The 16,621-nt window shown below is 41.7% G+C and overlaps 8 protein-coding genes across 8 annotated transcripts; 2 read left to right on the top strand and 6 right to left on the bottom strand.

The window, feature by feature from the left end:
* Positions 1 to 686: 686 nt before the first annotated feature.
* RO3G_08865 (uncharacterized protein) lies at positions 687 to 1,684 on the bottom strand (the record flags this gene model as incomplete). Its single annotated transcript, XM_067663450.1, has 2 exons — positions 687 to 992; positions 1,058 to 1,684. The coding sequence occupies 2 exons, from the start codon at positions 1,682 to 1,684 to the stop codon at positions 687 to 689; spliced, it is 933 nt and encodes a 310-aa protein (XP_067519551.1).
* A 1,079-nt stretch (positions 1,685 to 2,763) lies between these two features.
* RO3G_08864 (uncharacterized protein) lies at positions 2,764 to 4,823 on the bottom strand (the record flags this gene model as incomplete). The annotated part of the gene is made up of 6 exons (XM_067663449.1): positions 2,764 to 2,946; positions 3,047 to 3,540; positions 3,594 to 3,823; positions 3,894 to 4,248; positions 4,296 to 4,550; positions 4,613 to 4,823. 6 exons carry the CDS (start codon positions 4,821 to 4,823, stop codon positions 2,764 to 2,766), a joined length of 1,728 nt encoding a protein of 575 aa, XP_067519550.1.
* A 1,523-nt stretch (positions 4,824 to 6,346) lies between these two features.
* RO3G_08863 (uncharacterized protein) lies at positions 6,347 to 7,795 on the bottom strand (the record flags this gene model as incomplete). Its single annotated transcript, XM_067663448.1, has 1 exon — positions 6,347 to 7,795. One exon carries the CDS (start codon positions 7,793 to 7,795, stop codon positions 6,347 to 6,349), a length of 1,449 nt encoding a protein of 482 aa, XP_067519549.1.
* A 557-nt stretch (positions 7,796 to 8,352) lies between these two features.
* On the bottom strand, positions 8,353 to 9,570 carry RO3G_08862 (uncharacterized protein; the record flags this gene model as incomplete). The annotated part of the gene is made up of 6 exons (XM_067663447.1): positions 8,353 to 8,629; positions 8,702 to 8,998; positions 9,049 to 9,210; positions 9,260 to 9,344; positions 9,396 to 9,460; positions 9,515 to 9,570. The coding sequence occupies 6 exons, from the start codon at positions 9,568 to 9,570 to the stop codon at positions 8,353 to 8,355; spliced, it is 942 nt and encodes a 313-aa protein (XP_067519548.1).
* Positions 9,571 to 10,141: 571 nt separating this feature from the next.
* On the bottom strand, positions 10,142 to 11,691 carry RO3G_08861 (chitin synthase; the record flags this gene model as incomplete). The annotated part of the gene is made up of 5 exons (XM_067663446.1): positions 10,142 to 10,529; positions 10,580 to 10,746; positions 10,794 to 10,827; positions 11,017 to 11,609; positions 11,653 to 11,691. 5 exons carry the CDS (start codon positions 11,689 to 11,691, stop codon positions 10,142 to 10,144), a joined length of 1,221 nt encoding a protein of 406 aa, XP_067519547.1.
* A 774-nt stretch (positions 11,692 to 12,465) lies between these two features.
* On the top strand, positions 12,466 to 12,952 carry RO3G_08860 (uncharacterized protein; the record flags this gene model as incomplete). Its single annotated transcript, XM_067663445.1, has 4 exons — positions 12,466 to 12,545; positions 12,613 to 12,616; positions 12,663 to 12,759; positions 12,813 to 12,952. 4 exons carry the CDS (start codon positions 12,466 to 12,468, stop codon positions 12,950 to 12,952), a joined length of 321 nt encoding a protein of 106 aa, XP_067519546.1.
* A 237-nt stretch (positions 12,953 to 13,189) lies between these two features.
* RO3G_08859 (uncharacterized protein) lies at positions 13,190 to 14,663 on the bottom strand (the record flags this gene model as incomplete). Its single annotated transcript, XM_067663444.1, has 2 exons — positions 13,190 to 14,246; positions 14,299 to 14,663. The coding sequence occupies 2 exons, from the start codon at positions 14,661 to 14,663 to the stop codon at positions 13,190 to 13,192; spliced, it is 1,422 nt and encodes a 473-aa protein (XP_067519545.1).
* Positions 14,664 to 15,864: 1,201 nt separating this feature from the next.
* RO3G_08858 (uncharacterized protein) lies at positions 15,865 to 16,462 on the top strand (the record flags this gene model as incomplete). Its single annotated transcript, XM_067663443.1, has 5 exons — positions 15,865 to 15,903; positions 16,087 to 16,157; positions 16,217 to 16,263; positions 16,318 to 16,412; positions 16,454 to 16,462. The coding sequence occupies 5 exons, from the start codon at positions 15,865 to 15,867 to the stop codon at positions 16,460 to 16,462; spliced, it is 261 nt and encodes an 86-aa protein (XP_067519544.1).
* Positions 16,463 to 16,621: the final 159 nt, after the last annotated feature.

Here is a 16,621-nt window from a genome sequence, read left to right as displayed (position 1 = left end):
CCTGGATCTATCGGTGGTGTAACGTTCATCTTGAACCCATACAACCGAATCGTTGGTCATCATTTCGTCATAAAGTACCTTTCATGACATCAACATCAAGTTCGAAAGAGGGTCTTGTGTTTTGTTTGTCAACATAATGAGGCCTATGCTAAACATAAAAAGTAGATGAAAGCTCTAGAAATAGCTGCATTCATCTTACTCTATCCATCGGCTTCTGTGGATTGTGCTTTCAGTGACTTGAATGATCAAAAAAGCATTTGCTGATATGCCTCATCCGAAACGGACGCCCTCCCGAACATAAACAATGCAAAGGTGCATGAGGTCAGAGGAAAAGATCGGTTGGGCTCGTGACTCGCTGGATGTCTACCATTTTCAAGCGGCTTGAGGTGCCATCAGAAGAGGATCACAGATACCACCAAGACTTTGATCTACTGCTTTTTTTTTCAATTGTACACCGATTCGACTGGCAACGTTCTAAAAGACTTCATTGTTTACCCATCATCCACTTTTTCTTGTCTTTTCTCAACGGTTGACAATAATGAAAAAAGAAGTGATGGACAGATTGAAAAAAAAAAGAGAAAAGAAGAAGTCATGTCCAGTGAGTTGTTGATGATCTACAGAAAGGGAAGGAATAGACTTCTTTTTTCTATTGGCTAAAGTGTTCAAGACAGATCAAGTGGTATAAATCATGTTTTATTTTTTAAATCTGCTTTACGACTCGTTTTGTCTATGTGTTCTAAAATAGTAGCTTTCCATTTAGCGTCAAAGAGGAATTGTGCGTGTTCCAGACTTGGCATGATGTGAACATCAATGCCATGTTCCTTTAAATAATTATAGACGAGATGAGTACCGATGATTCGATCATTTTCCGATAAAAACACGGTAGCATCGTTCAGTCCATCTCCAAAGTGAATTGTTTCAAACCATTGAAGATGACGAGAGATAAAATGACTGATGTAGAGTTCCCTTGAGACACCATAGCATAAGATATACTATTCAGAAAGGAAGAGGAGATTGATTTACTTTTTTTCAATCGACCCAGTCCCATCCCACTTACCTCGATCAAGACCTTCGGTAGCCTGTGAATGAAATTGAAGGCGACATGATGATAGTGCAGCAAGAAACAAATGGGATCCACCATCACGGATCCAGCTATCAGATGAGGTGCAAACCGAGAAACCCAACTGGCCACGCCTGTGCCCAACGAATGCGACACAAAGACAGCTTTCGTATAACCAAATCGATTCAGCATGCCTTCTATCGCCTTCACTGTCTCTGTCGCACTGGGCACATGGTCCACCAGACGCATCGAGACATAGGGCAACTCCACCAAAAAGACAGGTCGACGGCCCGACTGGGTCAGGAGCTGATGAAGAAAGTCCACATAGCCTAATAACCCCACACCCACACCGTGAATGAAGACCAAAGGAACCTCTGGACTCGTCGTATGGCCAGACCAGTAACCGACCGGGTGCTGCTCATCCACGTCTGTATAACGCAAGCCCCAGATCCACTGTAAAAAGAGACTGTTGAACACCAGGGTCGCGAGGTAGATGGCCACATAGACCGCCAGTGGACGGTGTGTGGCTTGCACTGGATCAAAATTCAATCGGATACAACGCAGGACAGGATTGTATCCCGACGGAAACTTGACCTGAAAGTGGTCTTCGGCTGTGGTCAGCATCCATTCGATCTCAGTGGCCCAGGCTCTGTTTTGCTGTACGATCTCTAGACGTTCGTGCCAAAAGGCCCAAGCAAACCTTGGATCGTTAATTCCTTTCTCACATCAATCTCCATCTCATTTTACCACAGTGCCAGGTTGTCTCGTTTGATTTCCTTAAAAGGCGGATGAGATCGATCGTGTGGATAATAAAACCATCCCTCAGCCCAGGATTGGATGTCTTGGATGGTATGAAGGCATTCATAATAGATCTTGATCCTTTCTTGATTTGTCAGTGGCCTTTTGGGTTGGCTTATCTTTTGTAGTCTATTTTTGATATATACAAAATAAATATAAAACAAACATTCACATAAAATCCAAACAATGAAATAAATCAAAGTCGTCATCATTAAAAAGAAAGGAGTGAAAAAAAAGAAAAAAAAAAATTCTTTATGTCATACACAAAAACAGGAGTGGATGGCAGACAAAAAAAAGGGGGGGAGTGGCCCAATCAATAATAAGTTTCACCATAACCACGTTTCACATGCGAATAAGTTAATTCTATTACAAATGTCATTGGTTAAATAATTTAGGCTGTTTTTTTTCTACATCAATTTCACCTCTTAATTTTGCTCTTAAAGTATCCAATTCGGGTATAGGCCGATTAAAGTGATGCTGTACAACATTGAGTAAGTTGCTTTTCACTATTGTTCATTGAAACTTACATTCAATTGAGAAGAAACTCTGGGTACAACATTATCCAATATAAAAGATACATTCATCGATGCAATCGTCCTCTGTGTAGACACTGTGAGTTTGCCATTCATTTGTATCTCTTCTTTTACTTACATTGTCTTCATCCTTACGTGATTCATTCACCATCGTTCTTAAATAATGCTCTGTTAGTGAACAAATGCTTTCAATGACGGTTGAATACATCTACGCATGAGAGTCATGAATAAACAATACCCAATCTGCATATTATTTTACTTGAATCTTGGATAATAAGCAAATGTCATTCGTATATTTAATCAGTAGGTTATAAAAGCTCACAACGCTTGATGTCACTTTAACATCAGTACCTATCGATCCTGTCAGTGACATCATCCACATCTACTTTTCCATTTACCCAAGCCCTGTCCAGAAACGATCATGAAGTTATCATTTCTAGCAAACCTCTCTACTTTCTCCATATTTCTATCCTTATAACTCGTCACTGTTTCCTTTATGTTTTCTAAAAATAAATCTTCCAACAAAAACTTGAGGTCCAAGCCCACTTTACGCAACTAACATAAAAATCAATACTCAGCTTTTTAAAAAAAAAAAAAAAAAAAAAAAAAAAAAAAAAAAAAAAAAAAAAAAAAAAAAAAAAAAAAAAAAACGTACGATAGAACATTGATCCAGTGTGGACTTGAAGCAATCCGCAATGACTTGACAACTCAAACTTTGACCAAACACCTGTCGTTTATAGATTTCTGCATAGATCTCTGTTTGTTCCTTGACCCAAGTCACAAAGCCAGAGGCCATCTCGTTTTGCTTGAACGAATCACGATACCACTCGGATGTGTTTCGAATCAAGGTGAAGACCACCAAGGCCAGCTCCCCAATGTAAGTCGAGATGTCACCCTCAAACACCAGCTGTCGAATGCGTTTCTTGATGATCAAGGACCGTGTGGCCAAAAAGACCTCGCGTGCCTTTTCGCTTCGATCGAGCCTGAGTAACCAATTGACGTAGCGTTGGAACTGGATCTTGGTCAGCAAGGTGTTGCTCAGGTCCCGGCTGATGATCGAACAGAGCGTCTCGGTATAATGCATGACATGTTCTCTTGCTTCTCGAATGATGGGGAATGAGCTTGGGGAGGTCATGACGATATGTCTTGCTAAATAGACGACGTGAGTAGACATCCAAAGGCGACTCCCAAACCGATCTTACCCTTCTCTAAATAAACCACGGATTTTTCAAATTCTCTCAACGCAATCAACACCTCCAGTTGATCAGGCAATTCCACGAGATATTTCTCCTTTTCTGGATGCAGCTGCTGGCCTGTCGAGGCAGAGGATGACTTATAAGACACAGGCGTATCCAACGGCTTATCATCATGGTCCTCCATCATCCTCTTGTAGGCATTCAATAAGCCCAACTTGTCTTCGATTCTTTCGGATCTATAAATAAAGGTCTGAGGGTATACAACAATGCGTAGTGCATTATTTAAATCTATAGCTTCATCAATACACATCGCTTCTCTCAGTCCATCTACCTTCTGTGTCCTTCATGTCCATGATCGTCAAGTCTTCCACACTCCAGCAGTACTCGGCCACCAGTCGACCATTCGATCGACGACGGGCCACCAGCAGGCAGTCGTTCATCAGAAACAGATGGACCGCCTGTCTGGCCTGCATCGTCTTTGGGTTCATTTCATAGAAATCGACACATTCTCTGATGATCTGCTTATGCTGCGCTTGGGGTATAAATCGCTGAGCACCCTCGACGTTTTCCCAAAGGGACATGATCTGGGCACGATAGATGGCCATCATGTCCGTCCCCAGCAGATCGCTCCTTTTCCTATCCACCCCTAAAATACTCGGATCTAGAACAAACAAGTCAGTCTAACCGTTGAAAGGGACGTCTGCTTACTCGAGTCCGCCGTGTCATCTTGTGTGAATGTCAAGAAACTTTCCCAGATAGACTTCAGTTCGTTCAAATGTTCCTTGATGCTCAAGACGTCCGCATCCAAGTTGGAAATTTCTTTGGAAATAAAGACGAATTCTGTATAGTTTCGGTACACATTACGTTGCAAGTCACCACCTACGACATGTTTGGCATCCACCAAGGATCGGTAAAAGCCTCGGATGCCTTCTTCATTCGTTTCACTCAACGATCTACGAACATCTTTTATATGGAATTCAGTCTCTGCTCCCCTTCTTTTTTATAGCCTATTTATTCATTTTTACATTCTTCAGGTTGCAAGTTATCATCTGCAAAACGATGTAAATCCACTGTGATGGGCATTGTATTCACTGTCGGTTTCTGTTGCTGCTGCTGCTGTTGTTGTTCTTGCACTGGTTTATTGGCAAGAGGTGGGTTCTGTTTGACTTTATCTTTTCTGTGAACAAAATGGTCCACCACAAGCCCTTTTTTTCTTAATGTGCCAACTGATTTCATCAGGTCAAACGCAAAAAAAAAAGAAAGTGGGAAAAGAGCGGTCTGTGAATTTATTTTTAAAAAAAGGGGTTTGGAGCATCCTCCTTGAGGATCGGTGTCGGAGGAGGATATTTTTTGTTGGGACAGAGATGGTTTGGTAAATAGACTTCACCGCATTTATACGAGCAAGGGATCCCACTCTTTTTCTGCGGACTGCTCGACGCCCGCTCTGGTTTGGCCTCGAGCTCGTGATCCATTTTGCAATTGGACCGGTGATGGCCAGACGCTTGGGACTGGTGAGAGACGCAGGGCAGGTAACTCTCTGCGGCCGAGGCCGGCCGTGGGTGTTGGAGGTCTTGATCCTTTTTACAGTTGGTGCGGTTGTGCAGCGGCGTTTGGCATTTGTGACTGAGGCAAGGCGGATGGATGGAGGTATAGACCGATGCGTTCGGCTTGTGGACTTTCTGACCCTGAACACGCGTGTGGAGGTTGCCGACGGACGGCTTGTCGGCCACAGGCAGCCTTTGACACACATAAGCCGGTCCTGGACGATCCTGAGCGAGATCGATCGAGGCAAGGGCCCGACGAGCGATCGTCTCGACCTGTGCACAGTGCGTGAGTGGCTGAGGTTGAGCGGCCAAGCGACCGCGCACCTTGTGTCGCAGCTGGACAGGCAGGGAATAGATCAGGAGCGAGGCCGACAGGGCATGGTCAGGCAGCCCGGCCAGCTGGCGCGACTGATGAAACCGTGTGAGATAGGACGCGAGTGTTTCCCGGTTCGGATCCATCCGGATCCCAACCCACTCCAGCAGATCCTCCAGCGGCACACTGGCCATGTGTTTCGTCCCAAAGCGCGTCAGGAACTGCTCACAAAAGTCGGGCCAGGTCGTGATCGTCTGCTGTCGGTACCAGTCGCGTTCCACGCGGTTCATCCCGGACTCGATCAGCCGTCGCCAGTCCGTGTGCGGTGTCAGGAAGGCAGCCATCCGCTGCAGGGCGGCGGTGGGGCTCGGAAAGATCTCTTGGTTCGCATCCACCAGCATCTCATCGTCCTCCCCTTGTCGCCACTGCAAACAGGGGATCAGTGCCATCAGGTCAGACTCGGGCAGGGACAAGGGCTGGCTGCTGCTGCGACTCATCAGCCGAACGGACTTGACATCATCCAGCTGTTTATAATACATCGTCAGCATGTCCTCACACTGCTTGATCGCTTGACGTGTCTCGTTTCGCGATGTCGTTGGCTCTTTGGCAAGTTGAAGCTCGAGTAATTCGAGCTGTTTTAGGTATTTTGAAATCATCTTTTCTGCACGATTCTTTCTGAATTGGTAAGATGTGACATCTTTCGAGGCATCCATACTTCCCATCGACTTACTTTTATCTATCGACATCTCCTTTCAAAAGAATGGTCCGAAATGGATTGAAGGAGGAGGGGACAGTAAGAAAAAAAGAAAAAAAAAGTCCCCCCTTCATTTTTATCATGCGCATAAAAAAAATTCTTGATTGGCTCATATTTCAATACAAAGCAATGAGAGAAATTAAAAAATTTATTTACATAACCAACCCTCTCCTTCTTGATCCCACTTGAGCGATTTGCCTGTATGATACACAAGACCATCTTGACGGACGAGTAGCAAGGGTAGTTCCTCCGTCTGTTGTTTTACAGAAGACAAATCAATCGACCAGTGTATCTCATGAGGGGTGTGCGTCTCAGGCGGACTCGCGATCCGGGTCGGCAGTGGACCGTGTGTGCCTAACCAGGGCTCGAGCAGACGAGGAACAGGTGCGGCTTGAATGAGATGTTGCCCGATGGCCTCCAACGTATTCGTCTCTGGTTTGTACTGGAGATGGGTCAGGTAAGGATAGGGATTCACAAGACGGGGCTGTTCTGGCGGGGGTGAAGAGGGGGTGGTAGGTTGCCTTTCATCAAATTCACCTTCCAATGTATGAATACCCACAATTGTCCAGCAAAGGTAATCATCAATTTCTTCTTGTTCCAGCTTCCTTGAAGGAGAATAATCCAACCAAGTCTGATGGGTATCCTGTTCGGAAGACATCGAACCAGCCGCGCTTAAATAAACAGGATGTTGTGGATCAGAAGAGGCTAAGCGTAACGCAATCTTTTGCATCTGACTCACTGGCCCATAGGCTGACTCGACCAACCGGCCTCGATCGACCTTACAGAGAATCAGAGGGGGCGAGGAAAGTCCCGTTCGGGATTCGCGCAAGATGATCTCGGTGCCGTAGGTCAGATAAGAGACGGGTGTCTTGGGCAGTTGCAGTCGAGAGGTATTGTAGCGTGGTGAACTCTTGGATTGTTTGGTGATGACCACCTGCTTCGGTTGACAAAGCACGATGACATCAAACGGTGACCATGTCGTGTTTTTGGCACACAACCGATTGTGATCGCACGTCATGTATTTCGTACGCACTGTTTGTGAATTGATCCGATTGAAGAGCGAGACGGGTGAATTGGCCAGAATACAAGTCGAGGTATTTCTGGAGGTCTTGGCCGTCTTTTTGGAAGGTTTGGAAATGATGGAAATGGGCTTAGAGAGAAAGGAAGCAAAGGATGACTCATTTTGCAATAGGTTGAGTTGAAGTTTAAATTGTTTGGCTTTGGCTGTGCCTGTGACATGCAGATAACGAAAACTGCCAGAGTGATGCTCATCCAAGGCTGTATGCTGTTCTAGAATGTCATTGTCTTCACATAAAATCGACATCGACAGTTCCATCTCTTTATTCGCACCTTTCAGTTGAACGATCGGTGGTGGACACAAGAAGCGCTTTTCTGAACCGTACGACTTTTGTGCGACGGCACCATAATAGCAAACCACCTTGCTTTTCTTTTTCAACTTTTTTCTTACTGATAAGCTGGGTTCAGCCCATTTTCGTTTCATGTCGCAAGTCAATAGGTTATTGATGGTGATATCATTTGTAGAAGCTGTCTGTGACTGACGTGGATGAGAAAAGGTCAATAAGGATTCAATCGACATTTGATCCTTTTGTTGTTGTTGTGGTGGAAGGGGTGGTTTCGATAGACCAATGAATTGGATCTTTCTACTGCTACCAAATATTTGTTCTGATCTTATATGTGATTCTACTGGTTCTTCTTCATTCATATTCAGTAAAAAAAGAGAAAAGAAAGAAAAAGGAAAAAGTTTCCTTTTCTATTCATTTTTCATTTATTAAAAATAAAAGTAGTCACGTGCACATCATCTCCTTCCCCCCCTTGCCTGAAACAATAAACTGGGTTGTCTACTAAAATAGGCAATGATAAGTTTATGTTTTCTTATTCGCTCTTCATGAGAATAGGAATCATTTTACTCGAGGAGCACGTTGCTATGAAACTGACCTTATTCTATTTTTGGAATCGTATGAAAGGCGTGAGAAAGTAAGTGGGGAGTCTGTGCATAGAAACGAGGTCATATGAGAAAAGAGATCTAATAATTACTATATTTGTATCGATAATCTCAAATACAAAGCACGCCATATCCAATGTAATATTCAATACAATTGTTTTTATTGGAATTTAGAGAGATGTATGACATCATTATCTTAAACCTTCATCCTCATCCTCTTCTTCTACTGTATTACTATTTTCATTATTTGATATTTTGTTTCCATAAAGTTCAATTTCAGCTTCAGTGCGATGATAATTGGAATGCTTTTGACTTAATACTTCTCCAGGCACAGTTAATAATCTTGCTAATTTCACAATTTCGTTATCCAAGAATGTCATGTGTTGTACTCGAACTGTTCTTTCCAGCAATTCTTGATCTCTTTGGTCATATGCTCTTAATAAGTCTTCAGCAATCTCTGCTTCTTCACTGTGAGCAAACCCAGCATCTTGTCTATGGACCTATCAGAATCCATTTCTTATTCTCTTTATCATCACTTACCCGCACATACTACTGAATTGTTTACCAGCTTCTACATCATCACCTATAGCCAAGACCAAAACCAAAATACTCAAGTTGGCTTTATAAAGATGAGTTCGACTGGATAATTTTTGAAGTACTTGAGTCTCTCTTTTAAGCATCTCAATTGCCTTGTCATATTTCTTATTACGCACTAACAACGAAATGCCCTTTTTATAAATTTCCATGGCGAATCGACCACGATCTTCTTGTTCATATAATGTACATGCTTTAGAATACATATCAAACGATGCGTTGACATCCACATTCTCTAAAGCCCTTTAAAATAATCGTAAACACCCATTCAATCATACGTCATTTTTCTTTACCTTCCTGCCTTTTCCAATTGTTCTGCTGCTCTGTCAATACTTCCTTGCGTCATGAAAAAATTACTTGCTTTTTGATAGGCCTCAGCAGCACGTTGAGGTTGGTTTAGATTTTGCGCCAAAATGAAAGCTGCGTTCTCAGTCGCTTTACCAGCTAAATGAATGCTGCAGTAAGGTTGAGTACATTTTTATATTCATGTCTTTTTCTTCTTACGCATCCGATTTAAAAAGAGCTTCAGAAGACTTTGCATAAGCTTGTACAGCTTGGTCATAGGATTTAGCAATTTTGAAACAGGTGGCTAATGACAGTAATTAGACAAAACATTCTTCTCTTTGAATGTCGTTCATACCCGCACGATCATAATAACTTGCTGCTAAATCCCAATCGGGTTTTCTAAAGAGACCTTTAGAAGCACTAAAACATAAGTCTATTAACAACCAAAAAGTCTTTATTCATTTTATATATTACGCTTTATCTCCTTGTTGTATGTTTTTGACACCTTCACGAATTTGCTCTGCTTCCATTATAAAGCCAAGAAAAAGCTAAAGTTAAAAATAAAATAAAAAAAAAAAAACCTCGCATTTTTTTTTAAATGTTACAATTCTACATATTTACACGCGCGCATTTTATTGGTTTATAAACGAAAACAACGCAAGATGAGATACAGCAGACTTCCCAAGAACCTGAATGCGGCCATGACAGCCACTGTCCAGAGGATGCAGCCTGTATAAAGTGAACCCATGGATTGAAATCGATTACTGGTTACACACGCTACCAAAACCGCATTGCAACCAATCCAAGTAAGCACAAGACGTGTACGAAACCCTCGGTAGTAATCATCTTGCTTTGTTTTAGGAGCTCGACTCTAGTACAAAAAGTTAGATTATTTTTATAGAAACCAAGTGACTCACGTTATGAATCAATTGTGGTTTTGAGGACAAGTTATCTAAGGCACGTTCGTAATTTCTATCAATGGTATCCATGCCATCATATAATTCTACTTCTACCGCTTCAACCCCTTTCTCATTGGTACCAGCTTTACTAGCTACACCTAGATCCATAGTAGCCGTGTTGTCTCCCTTGGTCCCCCAACTATTAAATCTTTAGCGTGCAATCGATCACCTTTCCTTTTACTTGCCTCACATCATGAATATTACAAAACGCGTAGACGTTCAATATGTTTACATAGGTTGGTAATAAAAACAAATATTGTACAAAGCTTGTTATCATATGCCAAGGGTCCATATAGAACAAGCTCGAAAGAATATAAAGCCCATAGGTCGCCAAGAGTGAAATCACCACATCTCGAAATTCAGATTGATTCATCAGCAAGCTGAAGTTCTTTAGGGTATCGTTAGGGTCCCATTCGGGTGATTGCATGCCCTTTTGAAGTGTTCTGTAAGCCAACCATCCACCTGCAAAGGTCATGTACATCATAATAATGCCGTAGGCAATCACAGAGAGTGTAAACATCCATTTTGAACTATCAACAATGTCAGTACGTTGATTAGACATGTCATCCTTTCCATTTACCCTTGAGGTCGATTGCCCAAAGAACAAATAAAAGAAGAGATAAATAAAAAGATGTAAAGATACCAAAGGCCTGAAAACACGCGTTCTCCCCAACCATCACCCAAGGGATCCATTTCGGGCAAGGTCAGTGATTTTGTTACAAAATAAAACGTCAAGTAAAAGTTTGCCTAAGAAAGCCGTGTTATCCTTGCCGGTTGTCATACACTGCACTTACCATGCCTAACCAACTAAAGATCAAATTGACAAAACTATAAAAAAACTCGATGGACAGCATCAGCTTTCTCCCGACCGAATGATTCGTACTCCAGATTCTCGAAAAATGATACTGAGAATAGACAGCGGCGAAAAAACTGCCGTTCAACCATCGACGACGTTGTGAAATGAATTCAGGCAGCTGACTCGGACAGTCTGTTTCGCCAAAAGCGTTCTGGACGTACTTGAGCACCCACTGCTGATGCTTCTTAGCCAGCAACTCAAAGCAAAGGATTCGATCTTCAGCCAGGTACATGTTGGCACTAAAGATGTTCTCCGTATCGGCCTGCTGCTCACCCAAGAAATACTTTTGGAGCGGTCCCATCCCCTGAATGTCATTCTGGATGGCCGCGTACCGATAGGCAGAGAAGGCGCCGGGCAGCACAGAGATATAGCCAAAGACAGACTCGAGTGGTTTATCCAGGATATTGGACATTTTGTATTCAAAGTTTTGGGCAGCCACCAAGGGGTTCAAGAGATCCACACAGGCCGTACCTTTCATCACACAGATCTCACCACAGGCCCCACCGACATGCCTGTTGGCATCAAATGCCTTCCAGAGATGGTAGATCGATGTGTTTCCTGGACGTGTACCAACATCAAGCAGGACGCAGATGTTGGGTTGAAGGATGGGGCCAAAGGCATTAAAGAACCATCGATGTGAATTGATCTTTTTCGCGTTCTGCTCCTTTAGACAAAACAAAATCTGGACGGGCACGATGCCCTTTTCGGCGCCTCGGATACGTAGTTCAGAATCCACCGACAGTTGTGTTGTGTACTATAGAAAGATCAGTCGCCTATCGATCCAGGTCGCGTCCTACCTCAAACAGATGCGCTTGAACCGGCTGCTCGTTCACCATGTTTTTCGCAATCCCCGTCTGATACACGCCCATGGCCGTCAAGACATCCATCACGCGAGGATCACATTTCTTTCGACCGTCGGCCACGATACAGACCACCACCTTTTTCCAACCGTCCGTGTCCCATACCCTGGAGCGTGTCCTGCTGCATAAATGGGCAATGTTCTTCATGACACCGTGCATCGTACGACAGAACAGCACTTCATCTTCCTGCAGATACACGTTAGCTTTTCGTACAGGTCATTGGGTTCGTTTTACATTGTACATGGTCATCACAATAAATAGCTCTGTGGTTCGATTCATCAATTGGGGTCGTAACGTGTACTGATTCTCTGCAAATCGATCTGGATCACACGTCACGGCTGTATACCGCATCATACTAAACTCCTTTTCTTTTCGTGCACTCTTCTCCATCAGTTGGCTCGGCACCGGACAGTCCAGGACGAGGTGGCCCTGGGTCAAGGTCACTTTTTTTGTATTGGAACGCAGAAATGGATACGTGCCTGGCAAGGACGAAGGGTGAGGTTGGCAGAGGTGGCTGGTGGGTAGTAGATGAGATGATCCAATCATCGGTGTCGTTTTGTTCTTGGGAGTTTCCATCCTATTCAATAAAGAAAAAGAAAATAAAAATGAGAAACATAATCCTTTTAGTTTATTTTAGTATCATAATTTACAAATAAACCATCAGGGACAAAGGAGATCGGAGTTTCTGATAAAGCGCCCAAAAAAAAAAAAAAAAAAAAAAAAAAAAGTATTCTTTTTTTTTATCATAGAATGTCTCAAGTTTCAGGACACGTTGGAAATAGATTTGTACAAAAGATTGCTTCTAAGGAATTTAGAAACTATTTAATGAGGTATGTTATCACCAACGTCTTGACGTTCTTGACCTAACCCATATGCTCTCCTTCTTTTCAATTATAGCACTGTAAGTTTTTCTACACTAAAACAACATGTTCATTCATCTTCATTAGCACTTTTGGGGACCTGTTGTCAATTGGGGTCTCCCTATAGCTGCCATTCTTGATACTCAAAAGGATGCTAGTTTAATTTCTGGCAACATGACTTTGGGTAACCCATTTATTCTTATACATTTCATTTTCAAACTGATTTACTTGTTATAGCTTTGTGTACTTACTCTGCACTTTTCATGCGTTTCGCTTTAGCTGTTCAACCTAAAAATTATTTATTATTCGCTTGTCATGCAACCAATGAAGTAGCTCAATTGACTCAAGGCTATCGTTTCTTGAAATATCAAAGGTAAACTAGTCACGACTGACATTTTGTGTCTGATAAGTATTCCATAGCTCTGTGAAAGAAGAAAAGAAGATCGTAAACTAAATAAAAAGAGATTTGTATTTTTATTCTAGGTTTGTTTTTTCTACAGTGTGCAGTTGATGGAGAACACTTTGCAATATTTTGTGGAACAAGAGAATTAGTTTGCATGTCCAATGTTGAATCCCTCATACGATGGGTGATGTACAATAAAACACGTTGGCTTTTAAAGCTCATCGTGCTTGGGGTTTAAGCTCGTAGTATGCATATGTACAAACTGAACCAAATCATCCAGAGTACGATCTCCGGTATAATCCACTACCTCATTTGTCTTTTGCTTGATGAGCTTGATGGTAGGATACCCGACGACTTGAAATCCAGCGGACGGAGGCACATCATTCACCGTGCCATCCATCTTGGCTACCACCACGCTGTCCAGATCTTGCAGACGTTGACTGAGTTCCTGCCAGACAGGAGCCAGCTTTTGAGAATGCGTACACCAGGGAGCATAGATCTGAACGATCACATCCTTGGTTGAATCAAAGACGACCTGATTAAATTCCTTGCCGACCAAGACATGCACCGCAGAATCACTGGCAGGAGGGAACGTTTGCGATTTGACGACGGGGTCCAAACGGCCAGAGCGAATGTCGTTCAAGAACTGCTGGATCCTGTCCAGGTCCCAGTCGCCTTCAAAGGGATATCTTGCCCCGCTTTGAAAGTTGTGAACGCCCAGGGCAGGCAGTCGGGTCGAATTCAACGATAAGAATTCAGCTTGAGCAGGATACTCGGTCGCGTTGATGTGCACAAAACTAAAGTCGTCCTGGTATGTCTTGGCCAACGGTAAAAAATCAGCTTGGTTTCTCTCCTTCATCTCGTCCTTGTCCGAGAAGAGGTAGACAAGGGGACGTCCGGCTTCGACATAGTTGTAAAAGTTGCTGGGCGTGATCTCGTCCAGCAAGGGCACCGAGTGGCGACGGATGAAATCGATCAAGAAGGTCTCGTCGTCAAAGTGCTCTTCGAGCACGTCCTGACCATGATCAAACTGCTTGTAGAGAACAAGGGTTGGATAATGATGGATGTTTTCTGTTTGTGAAAGCGCCTGGTTGGTGACAAGGGCAAATGCAAAGTCGTCCATCCATTTGAGTGAGAAGGATGTCCAGTGGGCGATGGAGGCTGTGTCGTTGGGTGAAAGGTAGGCAACGACCAGGATCGATTCCTTTTCTTTTAATTCTTCTAGCTCCTTCTTTTCTTCAAGCGTGGGTATAGTAGGTAACAGCTGCCTATTCCTTCCATCAGTACATACACCCAATCCTATCTACTTTAGCATCTTACTTTCTCATGTATTCCGTCATCTTTTCAGCCGTTTTTTCATCCCGATACACTTCGCTTGCTTTCCCCTTTCTAAACAATTGCAATGTAGGGTATGCCTTGACACGATACCTCGAACAAATCGATTCATTCTCTGTACAATCTAATTTGGCCAACATCAAGGGCTCAGACGCTAATAAAGAAGCAGCCTGTTCGTATTCTGGTTCAAGTGCCTTACAGTGATGACATGATGGAGCAAAGAAGTCAACTAATACGAGATCATGTTGATTGATGTTTTTTATGAATTCATCTTGATTTTTCAAATGGACTACTTGTCCTGTCACAGCCAAGATCCAAGTTGAAATGAGCCAAATGCTATGCCACTTCATCTTTTGACATGTAAAAAGAAAAGAAAAGAAAAAAAAATGTCTGAGATTGTTTATGCTGTTGTTCATACTCGATTGGACGAAAGGCCCAGGTTGGTGTGACTAAACTTAATATGGAAAGCAGAATCCATTTTTTTTTTTTTGCCATGAATAGAAACTTTTGAATTTCGTCCATAGGAATTGAATACAAGTGAGGCTTATATGTACGCGTATGACAAGCCAAAAATACTATTGAACTCATAGTGAGACTTGTTGAACAAATAAAAAAAATTGAACAGTAGAACAAAAAAAAAAAGGATCTGCTGCCTTAACAAATGCAGTGAAAATGATAATATGCATCAGCCCATAACTTTTTATATTATCCTCAGGAATAATATGGTATCACTTTTTCTTAAAATTGACATTTTCCCTGCAAATTCACCCTGACATACCTATCAAAGGCAGCTTCTGTTAAAATAAGCTTTGCAGATGTTCTCTCGATAACTTGAGAATGATCCCAGGTTCCTTTTTTTTATAGGCGCAACTAAAAATTATAATAATGAACTTGCTCATTTCAACAGCCGCTCACTTTTTTAATACAGCATGAAAATTGTGAGTGTGTCTGGTTTCTACCCTCACGAGCCCAAATAGGGTTTAAAGCCTGTTTTCTCTCTTTTTTTTTATTTTTGTTTTTTTTTTATTATTATTTTCTCTTTGTGTTGTTATTAAAATGGATATTGACGCTTGTATTGAATCAATAAAGAAATGCAAATATTTACCAGAAAGTGACATGAGGAAATTATGTAATAAAGTAATTAAAAAGGAGAAGGGGGAAAAAATAGATGTTTTGAATATTAACAATCTACAAGTTGAAAGAGATTCTTGCAGAAGAATCTACTGTAGTTCCAGTTCATGCACCAGTGACTTTATGTGGTGACATTCATGGACAATTCTATGACTTGTTAAAGATATTTGAAGTGGGTGGTAGTCCACCCGAAACTTCTTATGTATTTATGGTAAATATTTTATAAACATCTTACAAAACACACGTTGTTAAACTATAATAAAAAGGGAGACTTTGTAGATCGTGGTAGATATTCACTTGAGACACTTACTTTACTTTTATTATATAAAGTCAAGTAAGTTTTATTTCCTATATAAAATTATAGAAATAATAGACAAGATATTAGATATCCAAATCGTATTACGTTAATAAGAGGAAATCATGAAAGTAGAAATGTTACTCGCGTTTATGGATTTTACGGTAAACAAGATAAGATAATATGGAATCATAAGCTTATTTATAAAGTAGACGAATGCATGGCCAAATATCAAAATTCAAAAGTATGGGAATGGTGTTGTACCGTATTTGATTATTTACCTTTAGCAGCAGTAAGGCATTTTTTATATGCTTATTGTTATCAGCTTTTAACTTTTCTTACTATAGATTATTGATGGATCAGTATTTTGTGTGCATGGAGGATTATCACCAGAATTACCTTCTATTGACTCTATTCGGTATAGAACGAATAGAAAAAGATGAATATATGTTTGTCACTGATATGCAATTCATATAGTACGTTGTTTAGAATGCAAGAATTGCCTCAAAGTGGTGGACATTGTGGTAAGTTATTGTTTATACAAGATGATTGGTATCTGATACATGCACATTATCTAGATTTATTATGGTCAGATCCGGAATCTCAAGTAGAAACATGGACTATCAGTCCAAGGGGGGGTGGTTACTTATTTGGTCCGTTACCTACTACAGCAGTAAGTAAATGATATGCATGGCACTAATAATGATACTAAAGAGCAAGTAGTTTTGTCACAATAATAAAGTAGATTTAATTGTACGAAGTCATCAATTAGTAGACGAAGGATACAATTATCCATTTTTAGAAAAAGACTTGGTAACACTCTGGTCAGCACCTAATTATTGTTATCGATGTGGTAACAAGGCAGCTATTCTTAAAGTACCA

This window comes from Rhizopus delemar, genomic scaffold (assembly GCF_000149305.1).
Source record: "Rhizopus delemar RA 99-880 supercont3.6 genomic scaffold, whole genome shotgun sequence".
Lineage (NCBI taxonomy): Eukaryota > Fungi > Mucoromycota > Mucoromycetes > Mucorales > Rhizopodaceae > Rhizopus > Rhizopus delemar.
This window is presented reverse-complemented; position numbering and strand designations above follow the sequence as displayed.